Source organism: Pangasianodon hypophthalmus, chromosome 9, assembly GCF_027358585.1.
Source record: "Pangasianodon hypophthalmus isolate fPanHyp1 chromosome 9, fPanHyp1.pri, whole genome shotgun sequence".
In the NCBI taxonomy this organism is placed as follows: Eukaryota; Metazoa; Chordata; class Actinopteri; order Siluriformes; family Pangasiidae; genus Pangasianodon; species Pangasianodon hypophthalmus.
In genome coordinates this window covers 11,484,026-11,507,081 of record NC_069718.1, presented here as the reverse complement: position 1 = coordinate 11,507,081, position 23,056 = coordinate 11,484,026, and the positions used below count along the sequence as shown (strand labels likewise).

General features: G+C 38.7%; 6 protein-coding genes across 6 annotated transcripts in view; all 6 read right to left on the bottom strand.

Annotated features, from left to right (window-relative positions):
- Positions 1-3,861, bottom strand: part of LOC113529863 (protocadherin alpha-C2) — a 102,967-nt gene extending 99,106 nt beyond the window's left edge. Inside the window, exon 1 of the mRNA XM_053236882.1 lies at positions 20-3,861. Within this exon, the coding sequence (XP_053092857.1) occupies positions 20-2,380 (2,361 nt within the window). The 5' untranslated portion in view covers positions 2,381-3,861. The remainder of the gene's footprint in view (positions 1-19) is intronic.
- A 115-nt stretch (positions 3,862-3,976) lies between these two features.
- Positions 3,977-7,615, bottom strand: LOC128318731 (protocadherin alpha-13-like). Its single transcript, XM_053236554.1, has one exon. It carries the CDS (start codon positions 7,613-7,615, stop codon positions 5,177-5,179), a length of 2,439 nt encoding a protein of 812 aa, XP_053092529.1. The 3' UTR covers positions 3,977-5,176.
- Positions 7,616-7,918: 303 nt separating this feature from the next.
- LOC128318732 (protocadherin alpha-3-like) lies at positions 7,919-10,891 on the bottom strand. The gene has a single exon (XM_053236555.1). It carries the CDS (start codon positions 10,349-10,351, stop codon positions 7,925-7,927), a length of 2,427 nt encoding a protein of 808 aa, XP_053092530.1. The 5' UTR covers positions 10,352-10,891; the 3' UTR covers positions 7,919-7,924.
- Positions 10,892-11,026: 135 nt separating this feature from the next.
- On the bottom strand, positions 11,027-13,875 carry LOC128318954 (protocadherin alpha-4-like). The gene has a single exon (XM_053237244.1). It carries the CDS (start codon positions 13,487-13,489, stop codon positions 11,084-11,086), a length of 2,406 nt encoding a protein of 801 aa, XP_053093219.1. The 5' UTR covers positions 13,490-13,875; the 3' UTR covers positions 11,027-11,083.
- Positions 13,876-13,907: 32 nt separating this feature from the next.
- Positions 13,908-18,965, bottom strand: LOC128318953 (protocadherin alpha-8-like). Its single transcript, XM_053237243.1, has one exon. The coding sequence runs from the start codon at positions 17,739-17,741 to the stop codon at positions 15,315-15,317; it is 2,427 nt and encodes an 808-aa protein (XP_053093218.1). The 5' UTR covers positions 17,742-18,965; the 3' UTR covers positions 13,908-15,314.
- Positions 18,966-18,981: 16 nt separating this feature from the next.
- LOC128318952 (protocadherin beta-15-like) lies at positions 18,982-23,008 on the bottom strand. The gene has a single exon (XM_053237241.1). The coding sequence runs from the start codon at positions 22,293-22,295 to the stop codon at positions 19,899-19,901; it is 2,397 nt and encodes a 798-aa protein (XP_053093216.1). The 5' UTR covers positions 22,296-23,008; the 3' UTR covers positions 18,982-19,898.
- Positions 23,009-23,056: the final 48 nt, after the last annotated feature.

Genomic DNA, 23,056 nt, shown 5'->3' with positions numbered 1-23,056 from the left:
AGAAGTAAGTCCTTCTTACCTCACCAGAAGTTCTCCTCCTGCGATCTTGTATCACTAGAGTATTCGCATTACTGCCTGGAACTAGAGTAGAACCGATGCTCGTTCTGGGTCCAACTAACATGTAGCGTTTATCTCCGGATCTGTACTGGATGCTGTGACACAGAGTCCCGTCGTAATTTGTATCTTGTAAATACTTGGAGGAATAATCTGGAGATTTGGAGCACTGCATTACAATCAGCACAATAATGCTGATAATGAAAAAAAATGAAACCGAACCCAAGGTAATAATCAAATAAAATGTAACGTTATTGTCTCCCTCCTCTTTTACTGTGTTTTTAACATCGGACGCAGCAAAAGCCTCTTTGGGTTCAACAAGTTTAATAATCACAGTCGCTGTTGCTGAAAGTGAAACGTTGCCATTATCTTTGACCAGTATGACCAGTTTATGTTCAGCCTCATCTGTTTCTGTGAAGGAGCGAAGGGTCCTTATCTGTCCTGTATAGCGGTCCAAACCAAACAGACTGTGGTCACTCACTTCCTGCACTGAAAATAATAACCAGCCGTTGTATCCTATATCCGCGTCATAGGCTCTCACTTTAGTCACCAAATGTCCTGCGTTGACATTGCGGGGAATCTCCTCCACACCTTCAGCAGAACCGTTAGCGCTGACTGGATATAAGATCACTGGAACATTGTCGTTCTGATCCAGAATGAACACGTTCACTGTCACGTTGCTGCTTAGTGACGGACTTCCACAATCTGTAGCGAGCACGTGGAACTGGAACGTCTTTATTGTCTCAAAGTCAAAACTCTTTAACGCGTATATGGCGCCATTTTCAGAATTTACATTGATAAAAGATGTGTACTTGTTGTCTTTGAGATTATCTCTCCATATCTGATAGTTGATTGCTGCGTTTTCATCTGAGTCTCGATCAAAAGCAAATACAGAAAATAAAGATGTTCCTGGAGCATTGTTTTCCATTACATAAAACGTGTATGGGGAAATAATAAACTCAGGACTATTATCATTAACATCTGAAACTTGTACAGTTATAGTCTTCATCGATGACAACGGCGGGTTCCCTGCGTCTTTTGCAGATAATGTAATATCATACTGAGATGCAATTTCCCTATCAAGTGATGACGATGTAACTAAGGAGTAAACATTATCATGTGAGGCTGAAAAAAGCTTGAAAGGCATGTCCTCAGGTACTGAACAAGAAACTTTTCCGTTGACCCCAGAGTCTAAATCAGTTACACTTATCAAAGCAACTGTAGTCCCAGATCTGGAATCTTCCGGAATGACACTTGAAAATGATGTCACCTCTATCTCTGGCGCATTGTCATTTACATCTACAATCTTTATAGTTACCGTCTTGTCTGACATCATTGGTACAAGCCCTTTGTCGGATGCCTGAATATCAATTTCATATTTGTCTTTGACTTCAAAATCTAAAACTCCCTTCACAGTGATTTCACCAGTGATCGGAGATATTTCAAAAAGTTCGCGTAATTTTTTGTTTACATTATTACTTATCGAATAAACAATCTCGCCATTTGAGCCGTCATCTAAATCTGTGGCGTTCAGCTGTATTACTGTTGTGCCTATAGGCGCGTTTTCCTGCAGCATTACAGTATAGGCATCTTCAGTAAAAACAGGTGCGTTATCATTTATATCCAGCACATTTATGATTATTTCCATTGTTCCAGATTTTGATGGTTTTCCGCCATCTACAGCGGTTAATAACAATTTTATATTCTGTGCAGCTTCTCTGTCTAACTGCTTTTGTAATATCAGAATAGGAATTTTGCCTTCTTCTCGATCTTTGACTTCTAATCGAAAGTGATCGTTGTGACTCAGTTTATAACTCTGAACAGAATTACTGCCACTATCAGGGTCGTAAGCTGCTTGGAGCTGGAATCGTGTGCCCGGTAAAGCTGATTCTCCTATATCCAAATGTCTGGTTTTCTCAATGAAATTCGGAGCATTGTCGTTTATGTCCAAAATATGTACTGATACATAGTGAATCTCCAATGGATTTTCAAGAACAATTTTCAAATTTTCCATACAATTGTTGCCTCCTGCGCAGACCTCTTCTCTGTCTATTTTGCCGTTCACATACAGCCCTCCATCGTCTTGATTTACCCTGAACCTCGACTCTGCCGAGGCTGATACAATGCGTAATCCTCGCTCCTTTAGGATCCTGTGGTCGATACCTAAATCCTTGGCGATATTCCCAACCAGGGTACCGTCATTCTGTTCTTCGGAAACGGACCATTGTATCTGCGCGCAAATCATTCTGTCAAACAACAGCAAAATTACCACAAAGAAGAATCTTGCGTGTGGTTTCCGCCATATCGCACGTCCCCTTCGTTCCATTTTCAGCTATCACAACAGCTATTTACAAAAACATTAAGGCTATTCCATGGACATTAGTTTTGCTATACAACACTGTTCATATCAGCATCGTAAATTAAACTGTAACAAAGAGACGATGTGTCGAAAGCTTAGCGTTTTAGCGGTTGCCTGAATGTACAGGAGAAGTGAAGGGGTGGGGTGTATGTTTGACGTCAGGAGCCATAAGTGGTTTTGTACTGACACCTCGAGGCTGCCACTGAGCTCGAAATTCATAGCAACCTGACACTGGAAGCTGTACTCTGTTTTTTCTTTTAAATAACAAAGTGCAAACACCTCTGAGTATTGGGGAGACTGCTGTTGAAATAGTGACTTCCTTCAAATTTATGGGAGTTCACATCAGTAAAGATCTCACATAGACAGTCAACTCATCCCACCTTGAGAAAAAGGCCTAGCACTACCACTTCCAAAGGAAACTAAACAAAGTAAACCTGTCCCCCAGACGTCACACCATCTTCTACAGAGTCACAGTGGAGAGCATGCAGACCATAAAACTCTAAAAACAGCCAAGTTCATCAACATTTATGCCCAACCAGCTATCAGGGACCTCTTCAGCAAGAGATGTTTGAGCATCTTTAAAGCATAATCTCAGGCCCTGCACACCTCAGCTATAACTTGCTTGACCTTCTGCTATCTGGGAAATGCTTCCGAAGCATTTTGTCATGCATCATCACACTTAAAAATAGTCGATTATCAGGCCATCACGATTGTCACAACAGCAACCCTTACCAACCTGTGAATGTCTGATACTATGTTATAGTTAATGCTTGTGAATTCTGCCACTACTTTATCGTAACACATACACTAAGTCAGCAGACACTTAGTCCATCACTTGTGAGTTCAGTCCACAAATATATTCATCTATACAGAACCACTACTGAGAGTTGAGTTATATATGCATAGCGAGTGCAGACAGATTAAAAAAAAGACATTTGAGGCCAATATTCAATACAGAAATAAGCCAATAAAAGACACAGCTTATCTCAAGGACTGAACATTTTTATGAATAATATTATAAAAGTTTTTTTTTTAACTGTATATATGGCAGATGAATGCTTGGTCAGTTTATCCTTTAAATCAGAGGCAGGTTTTCTTTAAAAGATAGTGCATCAAATTATTCAAAACATTATTTTATTAATTTGACAAAATAAATAGCAAATTAAATGCATAATAAAATAGAACAAGTGAATTATGAATGATTGTCTACACCTCTGTATGGTTTGTGGCAGTCTATTCATGTGCTCTCTCTTTTTAAGTAGGCTGCCAGATGCCAGTGGGAGATGGAGCTCTGTGCAGTGAAACTGAACTTAAACTTGGCCCAAATGAAAACCCACGTCAGCATTTCTACTCAAGGGTAAACTACACATGGGCAATTTTAATAATCTGAATAGCCATCTCAGAAAATTCACTTAAAACAGCTGAGTAACTCAACCCTTATACACACATACAGACACACACACGCAAACACACACATATATGTGTGTGTGTGTTATATATATATATATATATATATATATATATATATATATATATATATATATATATATATATATGCCCTAGGTAAATTCTGAAGTAACTTTTGAACACTTAGTCTGAATATGGCCTGTTATCTGTACAATATAGACTTTTAACTCTTATCTCACTACTGTGACCTGTAATCTGTGTAATGTGATGCTGCTCATCTTGATATCATGCTACCAGCATAACTGTACATTTTATATTTGTAACTACTTTCTGTAGAAAATGTCTTGTTCTTATTGTATTTATTTTCTTGTATATAGTGTAGCACTTGAGGCCATCTGAGAGCATTTGTTATAATATTCACTTGTGTATATAAATGATGAATATAAAATTCAGTCAAATTGAATATGTGAAATTCATTTTAAAACTAAATTCCTGAAGATAATACATAATTCTTGCAATGAGCTGAAAGAGATGGATGGATGAATGCATACATGCATGGAAGGAAGGAAAGAAGGAAAGAAGGAAGGAAAAAGAAAGCAAGAAAAAATGAAATTACATAAAGAAAGTCAGAAAGGGTGGGTGAAAGACAGATAGAAAAAAGAAAAGAGAGGAAAAATGAGAGCGAGATTGTGCCAAAAACAGAAATTAAAAGATAGAAAAGCAGACCTCATCTTTAATGTCTTATGGGGATATCTTCTCCACCAACAAGTCTGGTCCTTATTGTTTCTAATTTGTATGCCTCTAATACCCTTAGAATAGGCTTCAAACAGGAAGGAAGCTGTTGAAGAAAAAAACATTTCAGATATCTGACCTTGCTGTGACCTTGACCCTGTTAAGATTTGTTTCAAAATCTAATCAGTTCTTCTGCTGGTTACATTGATAATTCTGTATAAACCCTACAAACATTCAACCACTATTTCTTAAGATATGCATCTAAAAGACTATCGGATGGACAAAGGAAGGGATGGACAGACAACCTGTAAACATAATCTTTCTGCCGCCTAGAGGAAAAAACAGAAAGACAGGGAGATGAGAGCTGTAAAGCCAATTTGAAATGAAAAGTCAAGGAAATCCCATCAATTTAAACTTAAATATGTTAAAAATGTATAACAGTGTAGCATAGTAAATATCAGAGTTTGATCTTAATTGGACTGAAGTTCAGAAAGAAAAATAAAGAGTACATTGTAAATATTTTGAGAAGTAAGATGTCAGTGTAGATTTATGTCACCCATACATTAGCCACCTAAAAATATTGGTAATATTGAAGTTCAAAGCTAAGAGCAAAGCTACAGCCAGTTAACCTAAGATAAAACTACTACCAGAGTTACATGTTCTTGAGAAAAAAAAATTATAACACAACCTAGCTGATTTTCTTACCTCACCAGAAGCTCTTCTTCTGCGATCTGGAATTACTAAGGTGTTCCCATTACTCCCAGAAACTAGAGTAGAACCGATACTCATTCTGGGTCCAACTAGCATGTACTGTTTATTTCCGGATCTGTACTGGATGCTGTTACACAATGTGCCATCATAATTGGTATCTTGTAAATACTTGGAGGAAAAGTCTGGAGATTTGGAGCATCGCATTACAATCAGCACAATAATGCTGATAATGAAAAGAAATGAAACCGAGCCCAAGGTAATGATCAAATAAAATGTAACGTTATTTTCTTCCTCTTCTTTTACAGCGTTTTTAACATCAGAAGTTGCAAAAGCCTCTTTGGGTTCAACAAGTTTAATGATCACAGTCGCTGTTGCTGAAAGTGACACGTTTCCATTATCTTTGACCAGTATGACCAGTTTATGTTCAGCCTCATCTGTTTCTGTGAAGGAGCGAAGGGTCCTTATCTGTCCTGTATAGCGGTCCAAACCAAACAGACTGTGGTCACTCACTTCCTGCACTGAAAATAATAACCAGCCGTTGTATCCTATATCCGCGTCATAGGCTCTCACTTTAGTCACCAAATGTCCTGCGTTGACATTGCGGGGAATCTCCTCCACACCTTCAGCAGAACCGTTAGCGCTGACTGGATATAAGATCACTGGAACATTGTCGTTCTGATCCAGAATGAACACGTTCACTGTGGCGTTGCTACTTAGGGATGGAGTTCCAGAATCTGAAGCAACAATATGGAACTGAAACGTCTTTGTAGTTTCAAAGTCAAAGCGTTTTAGCGCATAAACATAAGCATTCCCATCCTCTGAATTTATATTCAGGTAAGAGACAATGTTTGGCTCATGGCCCTCTGCTTTCAGAATGTGATAAGATATGTGCGCATTTTCATTTTGGTCTATGTCAAAGGCACTAATAGAAAATATAGACGTGCCTGGGGTGTTGTTTTCACTTACGTAAAAATTAAATGGGTTTTGTGGAAACACTGGACTGTTGTCATTGACATCTGCAATGTTAACTTGTATTGTCTTTTGTGAGGATAAAGATGGCTCCCCTCTATCCTTGCACATTATGGTTATTGTGCATATAGAAATAGTCTCCCTGTCTAACAGACCTTTAGTAACCAGAGAGTACATGCTCTTCTGGAAAGATGGTTTCAACTCAAAAGAGATGCCATCTGTAAGGCTACATATAACCATTCCGTTCTCACCTGAATCTCTGTCAGAAACGCTGATCAGAGATATAGCTGTCCCTGGATTTGAGTCCTCTAATATCTCAGTGGAAAGCGAGGTCACGTCAATCTCGGGTGCATTATCATTCACATCCTTTATATTAATTATGATACTGCAGTGACCCGTTAAAGGTACTTGGCCTTTATCAGACGCTTGTATATCTATTTCATACACACGCTGTTCTTCAAAATCTATTGACCCTTTTACAGTAATCTCTCCTGTATTAGAGTTTATTTCAAATTTATCAAAAGCTTTGCTCATTAGACTTTTGTCAAAAGCATAAACAACTTGTCCGTTGGCTCCCTCATCTAAATCTGTGGCATGCAGTTTTATTACCGATGAACCAGACTCGATATTTTCCTCTATTGTTACAGTGTACACCTGACGATTAAAAACTGGGGCGTTATCGTTAATGTCAACAACAGTTATAGTAATGTTAACTGAACCGGATCTTTCTGGCTTTCCTCCATCATAGGCTGTCAAAGTTAGATTCAGCTGGGCTTTCTGTTCTCTATCAAGCTGCTTTTTCAAAATCAAAAAAGGAATTTTGTCTTCTTCACGAGTTTTAACATCTAATTCAAAGTAGTTATTCGGACTGAGGGTGTACTTATGCAGAGAATTTACCCCAGCGTCTAAATCACGCGCAGCGTCCAGTGGGAGGCGCGTACTCTGGGGCACAGCATTTTCTGGTATCTCTAAATGCTTTTCACGCACAGGAAAAACAGGAGAATTGTCGTTAATATCTGCAATTTCTACCTCGATGTAATGGATTTCCAAAGGATTTTCGGCCACTGTTTTAAGGTTCACTGTGCACACGTTGCTTTTCTCGCAAAGCTCCTCCCTGTCTATGTTCCCACTCACAAAAAGCGCTCCATTGTCCTGGTTTATCTGTAAGAAGCCATCCTTTGATCCAGAAACAATCCGAAAGCGTCGATCTTTAAGTTTACTTACATCAAGGCCCAGATCTTTGGCAATATTCCCTACAACAGATCCTTGTGTAGATCCTTCTGCAATAGAGTAGCGAATCTGAGCTAGTACTTTACCACAGAAACACAGCACAAAAAAGCAGCTCAAAATCGCCGTTAACCTTGCGTACTGTCGAGTTGCCATGACGAAAACGCAAAATTCCTCTTCACCATCAACAAAAGATACCTGTTCGCTGAACCTTCCTGCTCCGCGCGGTTCAGTAGATTTTAAGCAGTAAAAAAATACACATACTCATTTGCAATGTTTCACATTTACAGACGTTGCTCTGCCCCAACATGCAGCAGCACTACTGGCCCAACGTGCGTGCGTCACAGGAGGTGGGGTAAAGCTCGACACTGCGTGTATATGCAGCATTTGGAATGGTTAATCTGTAATGTAGCGACACCAAGTGTATTGTCACAAAACTTACAGTAAACATGACTAAGTGGAGTGTTACTCGTGTATACTGAGAAAATAATAAAAAAAAGTTACCCTTAATATGAATGGAAAACCGTGAAAACTCACCTCAGGACTGCGCATACTCGTTCCCCTCAATGTATTCGCATTACTGCCTGGAACTAGAGTAGAACCGATACTCGTTCTGGGTCCAACTAACATGTAGCGTTTATCTCCGGATCTGTACTGGATGCTGTGACACAGAGTCCCGTCGTAATTTGTATCTTGTAAATACTTGGAGGAAAAGTCTGGAGATTTGGAGCACTGCATTACAATCAGCACAGTAATGCTGATGACGAAAAGAAAAGAAACCGAGCCCAAAGTAACGATCAAATAAAATGTAACATTATTTTCTTCCTCTTCTTTTACTGCGTTTTTAACATCAGAAGTTGCAAAAGCCTCTTTGGGTTCAACAAGTTTAATGATCACAGTCGCTGTTGCTGAAAGTGAAACGTTTCCATTGTCTTTGACCAGTATGACCAGTTTATGTTCAGCCTCATCTGTTTCTGTGAAGGAGCGAAGGGTCCTTATCTGTCCTGTATAGCGGTCCAAACCAAACAGACTGTGGTCACTCACTTCCTGCACTGAAAATAATAACCAGCCGTTGTATCCTATATCCGCGTCATAGGCTCTCACTTTAGTCAAAAAATGTCCTGCGTTGACATTGCGGGGAATCTCCTCCACACCTTCAGCAGAACCGTTAGCGCTGACTGGATATAAGATCACTGGAACGTTGTCATTCTGATCCAGAATAAACACGTTCACTGTGACGTTGCTGCTTAGAGACGGACTTCCAGAATCTGTAGCGAGCACGTGGAACTGGAACGTTTTGACCTTTTCAAAGTCGAAACTTGTTAAAGCGCGCATTTGCCCGTTTTCAGCATTGACGTTTATAAACGATGCCATGTCATTTTGTATACCGTCTCTTCTGATAATAGAATAAGTGACTGCTGCATTTTCATTAGCATCTCTGTCAGTGGCACTTACAGAAAACATGAGTTCCCCAGGTGAATTATTTTCCAGTAAATAGAGTTCAAGAGGATTCTGGGAGAATTCTGGGCTGTTATCATTCACGTCAGCAACCAGTACTTTCAGAGATTTGTCACTGGATTGGGGAGGCTGGCCTAAGTCCGTTGCTATTATGGTAATGTTGTAATGTGAAACAATTTCTCTATCTAACCCGTCTTTCGTCAATAATGAATACATGTTATCTTTGACTGACGGTTTCAACTCAAAAGGTGTGTTACCTGAAAGACTGCAAATAACTTTACCATTGACACCAGAATCCTTATCAGTAACGCTAACCAGGGCAATCACTGTTCCCCGTTTAGAGTCTTCTGGAACCATGTTGGATAGTGACGTAATATGTATTTCAGGTTTATTATCGTTTGCGTCTATAACTTTTATTACAACTCTACAATCTACGGTCATCGGTGGCTGTCCTTTATCAGTTGCCTGGACATTTAATCTGTACACTTCATTTTCCTCATAGTCAATATTTCCCTTTACACTAATCTCTCCAGTAACACTATCTAACTGAAACACGTCATTTACATTACTTTTGGATGATCGTCTAAGTGTATACTCAAGTTCTCCATTTAGACCATCGTCTGCATCGCTGGCATTAACAGTTGTAATTATAGTGCCAACTGGGACATTTTCGTTTAACGCAACTGTATATATTTCTTGAGTAAAAACAGGTATGTTGTCATTAACATCAATAACAGAAACAATAATGTCTAAAGTACCAGATTTGGGAGGATTTCCTCCATCAAACGCGGTCAAACTTAATAAGTGTTTGCTATGTTGCTCTCTATCTAACGGCTTCTGCAGGACTAAAAAGATTATTTTGTCCTCATCATCGCCATTTTTCAGCTGTAGCTGAAAGTGTTCATTTTGATCTAGTTTATAGGAACGGATAGAATTTATTCCAGCATCCAGGTCACGCGCTGCTGGAAGTTCAAATCGTGCACCTGATCGTGTATTTTCTGATATTTCTAAATATATTTGGGTTTCTGGAAAAACTGGGAAATTGTCATTCACGTCTGTTATCTCGACTTCAATATAATGTATTTCAAGTGGATTTTCAATGACGATTTTTAAGTTTATTGTGCAAGCTCGGTTTCTATCACATATCTCCTCTCGGTCGATTTTCTTATGAATAGACAGGACGCCATTGTTCTGATTAACCTGAAAAAAATCATCATGAGACCCAGAAACTATACGAAACCGTCTGTATACCAAAGAACTCACATCAAGAGTCAAATCCTTCGCAAGGTTTCCTATAACGGTTCCGTCTTTAACCTCCTCTGGAACAGAGTATCTTATCTGAGTGGAAACCTGCTCCGTAAGGCGCATCAGCAACGAAAAGCACAGAACAGTCCAGCAGTACTCCCATCTCCGCCTTTGTCTGCAACCATACATCGCGAAGAAGAATCACAGCGTCTGTCTTTTAGCAGAAGCGATAATCACTTGGTTTCCGTGACAGCTATATTCCGCATAAACACCAAAAAGAAAACTCAGTTTTCAAAATAAAGATTTCGACCCATCTTGGAGGTAATGTCAGCACACCGCAGTCGCTTTACAAAGAAGTGTCATGAGCAACGTCAGAAAATGGGCAGTCCCAAAACGAAAATATCTCATTGTGTAACACTGACACCAAGCGATATTTTTATTTATTTGTCTATTTATTTTCACCAACCGTAGTTTCTTAACATGTTCAAACCAAATGACAGCCAATCTATTTAACTGTCGTCAAATACGTCTCTTTACGTCACCGGTGTTTCTATCAAATGTAGACGTTGGAAAATCTATATACAACTATTTATATACAAATTATTATATAGGGAATAAAAGAATGAAATAAGAGGATAAAATGTGGACTCATACATTTGCTTTGGAAGAAATGTATATGTACACTACGTACAGAAGGCCTACAGCTATAGGCAATATATGTAAAGGTTCATGAGTAAATGTACAAATGTATGAAAAATGTCTAATGTAATGTGCTATAGCATCTATATATATATATACATTATATATATATATATATATATATATATATATATATATATATATATATATAGGCCTACAGAAAAATGTAATGCGTGTGTGTGTAATCAGGGGAAGGGGGGTGTTAGGTCATTCAATAAAAAATTACATTAAAGTTAGACATAGCCATACCTCACCAGAAGTTCTCCTCCTGCGATCTTGTATCACTAGAGTATTCCCATTACTGCCTGGAACTAGAGTAGAACCGATACTCGTTCTGGGTCCAACTAACATGTAGCGTTTATCTCCGGATCTGTACTGGATGCTGTGACACAGAGTCCCGTCGTAATTTGTATCTTGTAAATACTTGGAGGAAAAGTCTGGAGATTTGGAGCACTGCATTACAATCAGCACAATAATGCTGATAATGAAAAGAAATGAAACCGAACCCAAGGTAATGATCAAATAAAATGTAACGTTATTGTCTCCCTCCTCTTTTATGGTGTTTTTAACATCGGACGCAGCAAAAGCCTCTTTGGGTTCAACAAGTTTAATAATCACAGTCGCTGTTGCTGAAAGCGAAACGTTTCCATTATCTTTGACCAGTATGACCAGTTTATGTTCAGCCTCATCTGTTTCTGTGAAGGAGCGAAGGGTCCTTATCTGTCCTGTATAGCGGTCCAAACCAAACAGACTGTGGTCACTCACTTCCTGCACTGAAAATAATAACCAGCCGTTGTATCCTATATCCGCGTCATAGGCTCTCACTTTAGTCACCAAATGTCCTGCGTTGACATTGCGGGGAATCTCCTCCACACCTTCAGCAGAACCGTTAGCGCTGACTGGATATAAGATCACTGGAACATTGTCGTTCTGATCCAGAATGAACACGTTCACTGTGACGTTACTGCTCAGTGGTGGATTTCCGGAATCTGTAGCGAGCACGTGGAACTGGAACGTTTTGGTTGTTTCAAAATCAAAACTCTTTAGTGCGCTAATAATGCCTGTTTCAGAGTTAATATTGAGGAATGAAGTCATATCATTTCGTGCGCCACCATTTCTGATAATATGATATGATAGCCCCGCGTTTTCATCAGAGTCGTCGTCAAAGGCGCTCACTTGAAAAATTGATGCACCAGGGGTATTATTTTCCAGCAAATACAGTTCAAGAGAATTTTGATAAAACTGCGGTCTGTTATCGTTTACATCTGATACCAGCACGGGAAAAGTTTTAACGGTGGATAACGGAGGCTGGCCTAAATCCGTGGCTGTTATAATGATGTCATAACTTGCTACAATTTCTCGATCTAAGTTTTGCTTTGTTACTAATGAATACATATTGTCTTGAATGGATGGTTTAAGTTCAAAAGGTACACTGCCTGCTAGAGTGCATACGATCTTTCCGTTAAGTCCGGAGTCTTTGTCAGAGACGCTGATGAAAGAAATAACTGTGCCAGAACTGGAGTCTTCAGCAACAACATTTGAAAGAGAAGTCACTTCAATCTCTGGTTTATTATCATTCATATCTAAAATCTTAATGATTACTCTGCTCTCCACTGTGAGAGGTGGCTGTCCTTTATCCGACGCCTGTACATCTAACTTGTAAACTTCCATGTCCTCAAAGTCTACTTCACCTTTAACTCGTATTTCTCCTGTAATGCCATCTAACTGAAAAACATCATACACTTTGTGATTTAAAGTTTTAACAAATGCGTATTCAATATTACCGTTGGAGCCCTGGTCACTGTCAGTTGCATTTACTGTAATCACAACGGTGCCGACTGGAGCATTTTCTTGTAATGTTACCGAATACACGTTTTGACTGAACACAGGACGATTATCATTTGTGTCAAGTACTTTAACGTTAATGTTCAAGGTGCCCGTTTTCGGGGGATTTCCCCCATCTTCAGCTGTAACAACCAACCTATAATCCTCTGCTTGTTCACGATCAAGCGGCTTCCGTATCACTAAGAATGGAATTTTATCTCCTTCACTGTTTTTTATATCAATTTCAAAGTTAGTATTCTGGCTTAATTTATAATTGCGAACCGAGTTTGGTGCTGTGTCCTGGTCACGTGCTGCGTGCAGCTGGAAGCTTGTTCCTACAGGGGTATGCTCAGCTATCTCAAAATGCTGATGCGTTTGAGAAAAACTGGGAACATTGTCGTTGATATCTGTTATTTCGACGACAACATGATGGATTTCTAAAGGGTTTTCTACAGCAATTTTCAGATTTATCAAGCATGCGCTAGTGTCCTTACATACCTCCTCCCTATCGATTTTCCTTTGAACGTACAAGACGCCATCGTCCTGATTAGCTTGAAAATGTGCTTGCTTGGGTCCGGAAACGATACGAAGCCGCCTGTTCACCAAAGAACTCAAATCAAGACCTAAATCCTTAGCAAGATTTCCTACAATGGTTCCCTCTTTCACCTCCTCTGGAACAGAGTACTTTATCTGGGCCGAAGCCTGGTCCGCGAAGCAAAGCCACAAAGAGACAATCCACAAACACGTCCATCTCCGGCTTTGTCCTCCATCTCCCATCGTGAACGGCTCTTTACAGCTCTTCATCTGCTTTGTTTAATTACCAAATCTACAATCTCTTTATATATTATAAATTAAGCCATTGCAAAAATGTCCTTTCTGTTTAAATGTCGTGTTTTCTCCTGTGCTTGTCGAACGAGCCTGTTCTAAACAAGACAGTTCAGGCACAACGTACAAGAGTGGGCAGGGCAAAAGACTGACTCTCCATTGCAATGTAATACTGACATCATCTGGTGCAAAAATGGAAATAAAAAAACAGAGTACCTAAAATAACTTAAATGAGATCCAAAGTGTCCTTAAAAGCTTAAGAGCATGTAAATCTTCGTGAAGTAATAATCTTACATACACTTCACGTGCATGATAAACCATTCATCATAGGAAATCCAAAGATTCACATTTTCAAGCTCCACCAATCTTCCAGTAAAGAAAGGATACACATCTGCATTTATGTGGCCTATCTATTGTTTAAATGGACTCCATAACTGTTCCGTATTGACAGTCATACATTTTACAGGGAAATAGAATTTCTAATCATACATAACCGTGTATAACATTTCACTGCTATACTCAGATTTTTGGTAATTTATAGTGACTTACTCATCTATAGTGACTTAATTTATAGTGAATTAACACATGTGCCGTGATTCCATGAGTCTCTTTCATGAATTACCTGTTCTGACAACAAGGCTGGCGTTTCTAGAATAATTTTCTACCTTTAAATGCAAATATATATCATGTTTATACAGATACATTCATAATGCGAAGGTATGTAATGGAATGAATATGAATTGGATCTGTTAAAATGACATGGAGAGTGGGAACAGAATTATATTCCTTAACTTCACCCACTGAGTTGTACAAACACACTTATAAGTCAAAGTTTTATGGAGGGCATCAATGACAAAACAGACTTTTGTAAAATTGGAAGGTTCATCCAAACAATGATGTAAGATTGAAATTATAGCATTTCTAGTTAGCAGGATTTCACACTGACAAAATAAATACACAACAAACAACATTAAGGTGGTGTCCTAATTATAGAGCGTTAAAATGCTGAAAGATAGCCTAAATAATTGCTTTTTTATTTTGTGATGTACAAAATTATACTTGCGTGTGACTCTAAAGACACTTACAAAAGAAATGTGCTGGGGTCTTTGACCCTGCATCTAAAAGTTAAAAGTAATGGTTTCAGCATCATGGACGGCGCATTACTTGTCCCATCCCTGAAAGCTAATACCCTTGTGTCTTTTCCCAGCGAGCAAGTTGTAAATATTACTTTAAACTTTGTTTATCCTTATAGCACCATTTCTTTATACCCTACAAACTGTTAGATGGACTTAAGAAGTCCATCCAGTATTCATTCCATGTCTATTAATAACAGCATACAGTATCCTGTAAGTTATATAAGAAAATATCATTTAGGTTGTTAAAATGTGTTATATGTACATCATAAACTCTCCATAACTAATTTGTCATCTCAATATATCTCTATTCAATTAACTTAACCTGTTTAAGTATTATTCTGAGCAGACAAGCAATAAGTCCCACCTACCTCTACGTATTTAACCTAATTTATTATGGGAAAAAAAAAACACCCCACAAAATTATGGAAGAATTAAAGATTACTGGTTTGGGGATTGATGATTAATCATTTTGATCATCGGCGTCATCCACGGCAATCCCTCTCATTACATGATAAAACAGGCTATATTTATGTTTTCTAAAATTAGAGATATCAGTGTATACTGGGAGCAGGAAAAAAAAACTATTTTGGTTTTTCCAGACCGCCACACGGATAAGAGAAAAAAAATTACCTGCGATCCTGTGAATTTGGTGAGCACCGCTTGCAAAACTATGTATTTATATATAAGGGATAGTGTACATATGGGCTTCTTACCTCACCAGAAGTTCTCCTCCTGCGATCTTGTATCACTAGAGTATTCCCATTACTGCCTGAAACTAGAGTAGAACCGATACTCGTTCTGGGTCCAACTAACATGTAGCGTTTATCTCCGGATCTGTACTGGATGCTGTGACACAGAGTCCCGTCGTAATTTGTATCTTGTAAATACTTGGAGGAAAAGTCTGGAGATTTGGAGCACTGCATTACAATCAGCACAATGATACTGATGATAAAAAGAAATGAAACCGAACCCAAGGTAATGATCAAATAAAATGTGACGTTATTTTCTTCCGCTTCTTTTACTGCATTTTTAACATCAGAAGTTGCAAAAGCCTCTTTGGGTTCAACAAGTTTAATGATCACAGTCGCTGTTGCTGAAAGCGAAACGTTTCCATTATCTTTGACCAGTATGACCAGTTTATGTTCAGCCTCATCTGTTTCTGTGAAGGAGCGAAGGGTCCTTATCTGTCCTGTATAGCGGTCCAAACCAAACAGACTGTGGTCACTCACTTCCTGCACTGAAAATAATAACCAGCCGTTGTATCCTATATCCGCGTCATAGGCTCTCACTTTAGTCACCAAATGTCCTGCGTTGACATTGCGGGGAATCTCCTCCACACCTTCAGCAGAACCGTTAGCGCTGACTGGATATAAGATCACTGGAACATTGTCGTTCTGATCCAGAATGAACACGTTCACTGTCACGTTGCTGCTTAGAGACGGACTTCCAGAATCTGTAGCGAGCACGTGGAACTGGAACGTTTTGGTTGTTTCAAAATCAAAACTCTTTAGCGCGTGAATAACTCCTGTTTCAGAGTTAATATTTAGGAATGATGTCATTGCATTTTTTGACTGACTTCCTCTAATAATGTGGTATGAGATTGCAGAATTTTCATTAATGTCTTTATCAAGCGCCGAAACAGAAAATATGGATGCTCCAGGCAAGTTATTTTCGAAAAGATACACATCTAGGGGGTTAAATAAGAACTCTGGTCTGTTGTCATTGACATCCGACACTGTTATGCTAAACGATTTTAAGGAGGAAAGTGAGGGCTGGCCCAGGTCTGTCGCGTTAATCATTATCTCATATTGTGAGACAAACTCTCTATCCAAATAACTTCTGGTCACTAAAGAATACATGTTATATTGCACTGACGGTTTCAACTCAAAGGGTACATTTTCGTTAAGGCGACACACAACATTTCCATTTACTCCTGAATCCTTATCTGTAAGACTAATCAAAGAGATGACAGTCCCAGGTTGTGCATCTTCAGAAATCACGTTAGAGAGCGATGTTATCTCTATTTCTGGTGCATTGTCATTAACATCCAATATTTTTATGATTACCCCACTTTCACTTGTTAATGGTGGTTGACCTTTATCTGTTGCTTGTACATCCAGTTTGTAGATATCAGTGTCTTCAAAATCAAGAAAGCCTTTCGTTCGAATTTCTCCTGTTTTGCTGTCTAAAGTGAATATATCGCGAACCTCAGCGTTCACCTCACTTCCAAACGAATACGTTATATTGCCATTAGAACCTTCGTCTAAATCTGTGGAGGAGACTTTCAAAATAAGTACCCCGGGTTGCATGTTTTCTGGTAAGGCTACGGAATAAGTTTCTTGACTGAAAACCGGAGGGTTATCATTTGAATCAAGAACTATTACAGTAACATTAAGAGCTGCTGATTTTGGCGGAGTCCCACCATCAGTTGCAGTGAGAATTATATTATGTTCACCTTTTTTCTCTCGGTCCAGTTGTTTTTGTAAAACCAAATAAGGAATTTGTTCTTCTCCCCTTTCTCTGACTTGTAAATCAAAATGCTCGTTTTGACTTATCTTATATGATCTGACTGAGTTTGTACCTACATCAGGGTCCCGCGCAGCCTGCAGCTGGAAACGGGCTCCTGTAAGCCTGTTTTCTGCTATTTCAAGTCTTTTCTCTTTCTCTGGAAAATTCGGCGAATTATCATTTATATCCGTGATTTCTATCCCTACATAGTGGACCTCTAGAGGATCATCGATAGCTATTTTAAGGTTTATGAGGCAAGTCGTACTTCCGTCACATATTTCCTCTCTGTCGATTCTCTTATGCACGTATAAGAGGCCATTGTTCTGATTTACCTCGAAAAGAACATCCTTAGATCCAGAAACAATTCGAAATCCTCTATTCGCTAGAGTACTGACATCAAGCCCTAAATCCTTAGCAATATGTCCCACAACGTATCCTTCTTTCCTCTCTTCTGGAATAGAATACTTAATCTGAGCATAAACGAGCACGTCTAAGTAAATCAGCAAAGAGAAGCACAAAACCATCCACCATTTGCTCCTTTGTCCTCCGACAGTCATTGTGAAAAATTCCTTTAAATCCGAGTTCATGTTAAATATATCCTGCTTGTCCCAAGTAATCAAATGTATCCACTGTTATACATTCTCAGAGTATATAAAGTGTCCTCTTGATTTAACAAGGTATCTTCGACGCTGTGTTTTTCTCCTCTTCTATGAGAATCGTTAAGAGACAAGACATGCGCAGTAAAAGCACCTTTCACTTTCCCAATCTTTGTGTAACAGTGACACCGTCTGGAGCAGGACCACACGTTACACTGAACGAACCTTAAAGAAACGGTTTAGACAAGAAAATGTACAATCATACAAGAACCATCCAAATATTTGGTGTGCAAAGTCTTCCACTGTAGTCTGGAGTTCTCAAAGTTTCTAGTAGGGGTGCTAACAAGTAACACCTAATTATACCATATCCGAGATATCTTTAAACTTAGAGAAAGGCAGAATAAGTCAGTTTAAGGCATAAATATAAAATAAAAACAAAACTAGTTCATCATTTAAATTCCTTCTAACATAGTACTCAGCTTTTCATCCTTAGGCCACAACTCACAATTCACTACAATATCAGAAACCACACTATTTATGATTACTTATTCATGCTTAATCATTGAGGTGTATGATAATGATTTAGAAATGCAGTGTGTATTATGCTAAACCGGTAGATATAAACTACCCATACTTGTAAGCAATATTAGCCTCATAGCTACATTACAAAATAAAGAAGCAAATTTCAGACACCAAACATGCTTTGCAGTAAAAAGAAAATTGTGGAATTTTCATTTTTAGCCAAAATAATTCTCTTGAAACCTTTTCAGAAACATCATGATACTGTTGACTAACAACTCTACAAATATGTCCAGGTACTAATAAAATAAAATGTAATGTTACTTTTCTTCTCATATTTGACTGCATTTTACAGTTAGAACTAAAAAAGCAACATTTAGCTACATGACTTTAATAATCACGCTTGGTGTTGCTGAAAGTGATAATGTTTACATTGCCTTTTTGATCTTTATGACCAGTTTATCTTGTTTCTATAAATAAGAAAAAGGTCCTTATCTGTCCTGTATAGCAGTGCAAAAAAACTAACTTTTTAGCTGTCTACCATAGTATATAGGAAGTGAAATTAAATAATGAACGATTCAGTGGTATTCTGGGGCTTTTAGTATTCCAGAGCTCACCAGTGTGTTCTTTCTTCTTAAGAATGTACCAAATAGTTGATTTGGCCACACCTAATGTTTGTGCTAGGTCTGACATGGGTTTGTTTTGATTTTTCAGCCTAATGATGGCTTGTTTCACAGGCAGTGACAGCTCTTTGGACTTCATATTGAGAGTTAACAGCAACAGATTCCAAATGCCAAGGCCATGCTTAAAATGAGCTCAAAACCTTTATCTGCTTATACGTAAGTGAAATGAGGGAGTAACACAGACCTAGCCATGGACCAGCTGAGCAGCCAACTGTCCAATTTTGGTCCAGTAAAATCTTAAAACAATTGGAATACTATCATGATACACCTGCACACTCTCCATTGTGGTCACTGATACAGCTCTCTGACTTTCAGCAACAGAAGAGTCCATCACCTAAATTAATCATAGTACTACAGTATTTCTTAAAAAGCATCAATTAGTATTAGATCAGGCATTAAATATTTAGTGTTTTTAGTTATCATTTTTGTATTAGTTTATAACTACATGCAGTGTGGAAGTGTGTATTTTAAGTTTTACTGTGCATATTGTTATGGTTTGTATACCTTATCACCTGGTCTAAAAGTTGGCATTTTGCAGGTAGCTAGACTAGCCGGTTGTGCAGTGCAATCTATCAATAGACAATATTAATGCAATCGTTTTCTGTAACATGTAACAATCCATGCCTGATTGCTTTGACATATTGTACTTTTTATAGTGTCGAATAGGCCCATTTCCGTGTCTTTACGTCAATGTGTTAAATATTGGCTGTATGTTTCCCCGACATGACATGATGACTGTACAATTTCACAGCAGACGCTTTAAGAGTGTCGCTCTCTGCCAGCTTACAACAGCGTGGATTTTGATCTGCGCAGCGCTTTATTATTCCCCCAACCCCCCTCCACCGCGGCTCAACTAGTCCCGGTGTACTGCGGAAAGTTTATGTTCATTTTCCACATAAAAATAATTTATGATTGTTATATTTTACTTTAGTTTTATGCAATTGTTTTAAAGTCTTACCTCACCAGAAGTTCTCCTCCTGCGATCTTGTATCACTAGAGTATTCGCATTACTGCCTGGAACTAGAGTAGAACCGATACTCGTTCTGGGTCCAACTAACATGTAGCGTTTATCTCCGGATCTGTACTGGATGCTGTGACACAGAGTCCCGTCGTAATTTGTATCTTGTAGATACTTGGAGGAAAGGTCTGGAGATTTGGAGCACTGCATTACAATCAGCACAATAATGCTGATAATGAAAAGAAATGAAACCGAACTCAAGATAATAATCAAATAAAATGTAACGTTATTTTCTTCCTCTTCTTTTACAGTGTTTTTAACATCAGAAGTTGCAAAAGCCTCTTTGGGTTCAACAAGTTTAAATATCACAGTCGCTGTTGCTGAAAGTGACACGTTTCCATTGTCTTTGACCAGTATGATCAGTTTATGTTCAGCTTCATCTGTTTCTGTGAAGGAGCGAAGGGTCCTTATCTGTCCTGTATAGCGGTCCAAACCAAACAGACTGTGGTCACTCACTTCCTGCACTGAAAATAATAACCAGCCGTTGTATCCTATATCCGCGTCATAGGCTCTCACTTTAGTCACCAAATGTCCTGCGTTGACATTGCGGGGAATCTCCTCCACACCTTCAGCAGAACCGTTAGCGCTGACTGGATATAAGATCACTGGAACGTTGTCGTTCTGATCCAGAATGAACACGTTCACTGTCACGTTGCTGCTTAGTGACGGACTTCCACAATCTGTAGCAAGCACGTGGAACTGGAACGTTTTGGCTACTTCATAATCAAAACTCTTTAGCGCATGAATAACTCCTGTTTCAGAGTTAATGCTTAGAAATGTAGGCCAGTTGTTCTTTGCACCATCTCCTCTAAGAATGCTGTATGAGATTACTGCATTTTCATTCGTGTCTTTGTCTGATGCAGTTACAGAAAATATAGAAGCACCGGGAATGTTATTTTCCATTAGATATAGTTCAATAGGATTATGAGAAAACTCTGGACTATTATCATTCACGTCTGACACCTGCACACTCAGGGTCCTCTGTGCAGTTTGAGGAGGTTGGCCCAGGTCTGAAGCAGTTAATCTAATTTCATAAAGGGAGGTCTCCTCTCTGTCTAAACGCGATTTTGTAATTAAAGAGTACATATTGTCCTTTATAGACGGTTTTAATTCAAAGGGAATGTCCTGGGACAAAGTACATATAACTTTTCCATTCACACCAGCGTCTTTATCTAAAATACTGATTAAAGAAATAACAGTTCCCGGCTTGGAATCTTCAGGCACTGAATTAGAAAGTGACATAATTTCTATTTCAGGAGCGTTATCATTTACATCTAAGATTTTCACAATTACCCTACAGTCCACAGTCATGGGAGGTGTGCCTTTATCAGAGGCCAAAATATCTAATCTGTACACATCAGTGTTTTCAAAATCTAATCCGCTTTTCACCCGAATTTCACCCGAAGCTGCGTCCAAATCAAATACATCATAAACTTTACGGCTTAATTTACTACTAAGGGAATATATTACCTCTCCGTTTGAACCATCGTCTAGATCGGTTGCGCTCACCTTTATTACTATAGTACCTACCGAAACATTTTCCTGTAAATGTACCGTGTAAACTTCTTGACTGAACACTGGGCGATTGTCGTTGATATCAAGAACAGTGATGGTGACATTCAAAGTTCCAGACTTTGGTGGATTTCCACCATCCACTGCCGTCAGTGTCAGTTCGTGCTCAGCTTTACGCTCTCTATCCAGTGCTCTTTGTAAAACCAGGAAAGGTACTTTTTCGTCGCCCCTGTCCCTTATCTCTAGGTCAAAATGCTCATTTTGGCTTATTTTATACGCATGCACTGAATTTACCCCGATATCTGGATCACGCGCACTTTGGAGCTGAAAGCGCGCCCCCGGTAATGTGCTCTCCGCAATCTCTAACCTTTGTTGCCTATCTGGAAAAGCAGGAGCGTGATCATTTACATCAGTAATATCTACTCCCACATAATGAACCTCCAGTGGGTTTTCCACTACAACTTTGAGGTCTATTACGCAGGGATTATTCCCATCACATATTTGTTCTCTGTCGATCTTTGTATGAACATATAAGACGCCGTTGTTCTGATTAAGCCGGAAAAGAGCGTCATTAGATCCAGAAACGATACGGAAACGTCTGTCCACCAAAGTATTCACATCAAGACCTAAATCTTTAGCAAGATTTCCTACAACAGATCCATCATTCACCTCCTCGGGCACTGAATACCTTATGTGAGTTGAAACTCTGTCCGCAAAGCACATCAGCAAAGAAAAACACAGAGCAATCCGCCAGGGCTCCAGTCTTCTCCTTTGTCCGAATTCTTCCATTGTCAACGATTTACGAAAAGCCATTCCACAAGCAAAGGTAAATCCCCGATGTTTAGTGACTGCATTAGCGTCTGATAACCACAATTATCACTAAAGTACCCTCTAATAAAAAAAAAAACGACACCGCCTTTTCACGTTTTTTTTTCAGCTTGCACCGTCCTCTTGTCAGAAGAAGATATGCACTACACACGTCACCATCTGGGGCAGGATTTAGAACCACAAATTTCCAGCTTTCAACACTGACACCAAGCGGACACAGCTCACCTACTGTTAGTAAAATCTTTGTTATGCTTAGGCTATTTAAAACTTACTATTTGGAAAGTATAAACATGTTTTCTCGAATATGCTATTGTTAATGTTTCTAGTGTATGATCCTGTGTCTTGTCTCTATCACACACTTTATCTAAATGTTTCTGTTAAACTGGGAATTTGTCATTTTGAATAAAAACATTATTGAGGCTTTTGGAAATGAAAGTTTAGAATTAAAATGAGAGAGAGCTCATTTGATTTCCTCGGCGTAGGTTAAACCATAAAATTATTTAATGTCAGTTTCCTATGACAGCTCAACAGAGCTCATGAATGTACTGGCTATAGTTTTTGAGGGAGATGCTAAACCTTTATAATGTATTATTGTTAACACTTAAAAGGTGAAAGGTAAAATACCTATAAAGAAAGATATGTGTTAATTTATGATTTATTTTATTATATTTATGAGCTTCATTATGTTATGACAAATTATTTGTATACTAATGTATTCTTTATTTGATTAGGTCAATCAAGATTAG

Coding starts and splice junctions, on each gene's coding strand:
- LOC128318732 (XM_053236555.1), bottom strand. CDS start 10,351: ATGTATGGTTGCAGACAAAGGCGGAGATGGGAGTACTGCTGGACTGTT.
- LOC128318954 (XM_053237244.1), bottom strand. CDS start 13,489: ATGAAGAGCTGTAAAGAGCCGTTCACGATGGGAGATGGAGGACAAAGC.
- LOC128318952 (XM_053237241.1), bottom strand. CDS start 22,295: ATGGCTTTTCGTAAATCGTTGACAATGGAAGAATTCGGACAAAGGAGA.
- LOC128318731 (XM_053236554.1), bottom strand. CDS start 7,615: ATGGCAACTCGACAGTACGCAAGGTTAACGGCGATTTTGAGCTGCTTT.
- LOC128318953 (XM_053237243.1), bottom strand. CDS start 17,741: ATGAACTCGGATTTAAAGGAATTTTTCACAATGACTGTCGGAGGACAA.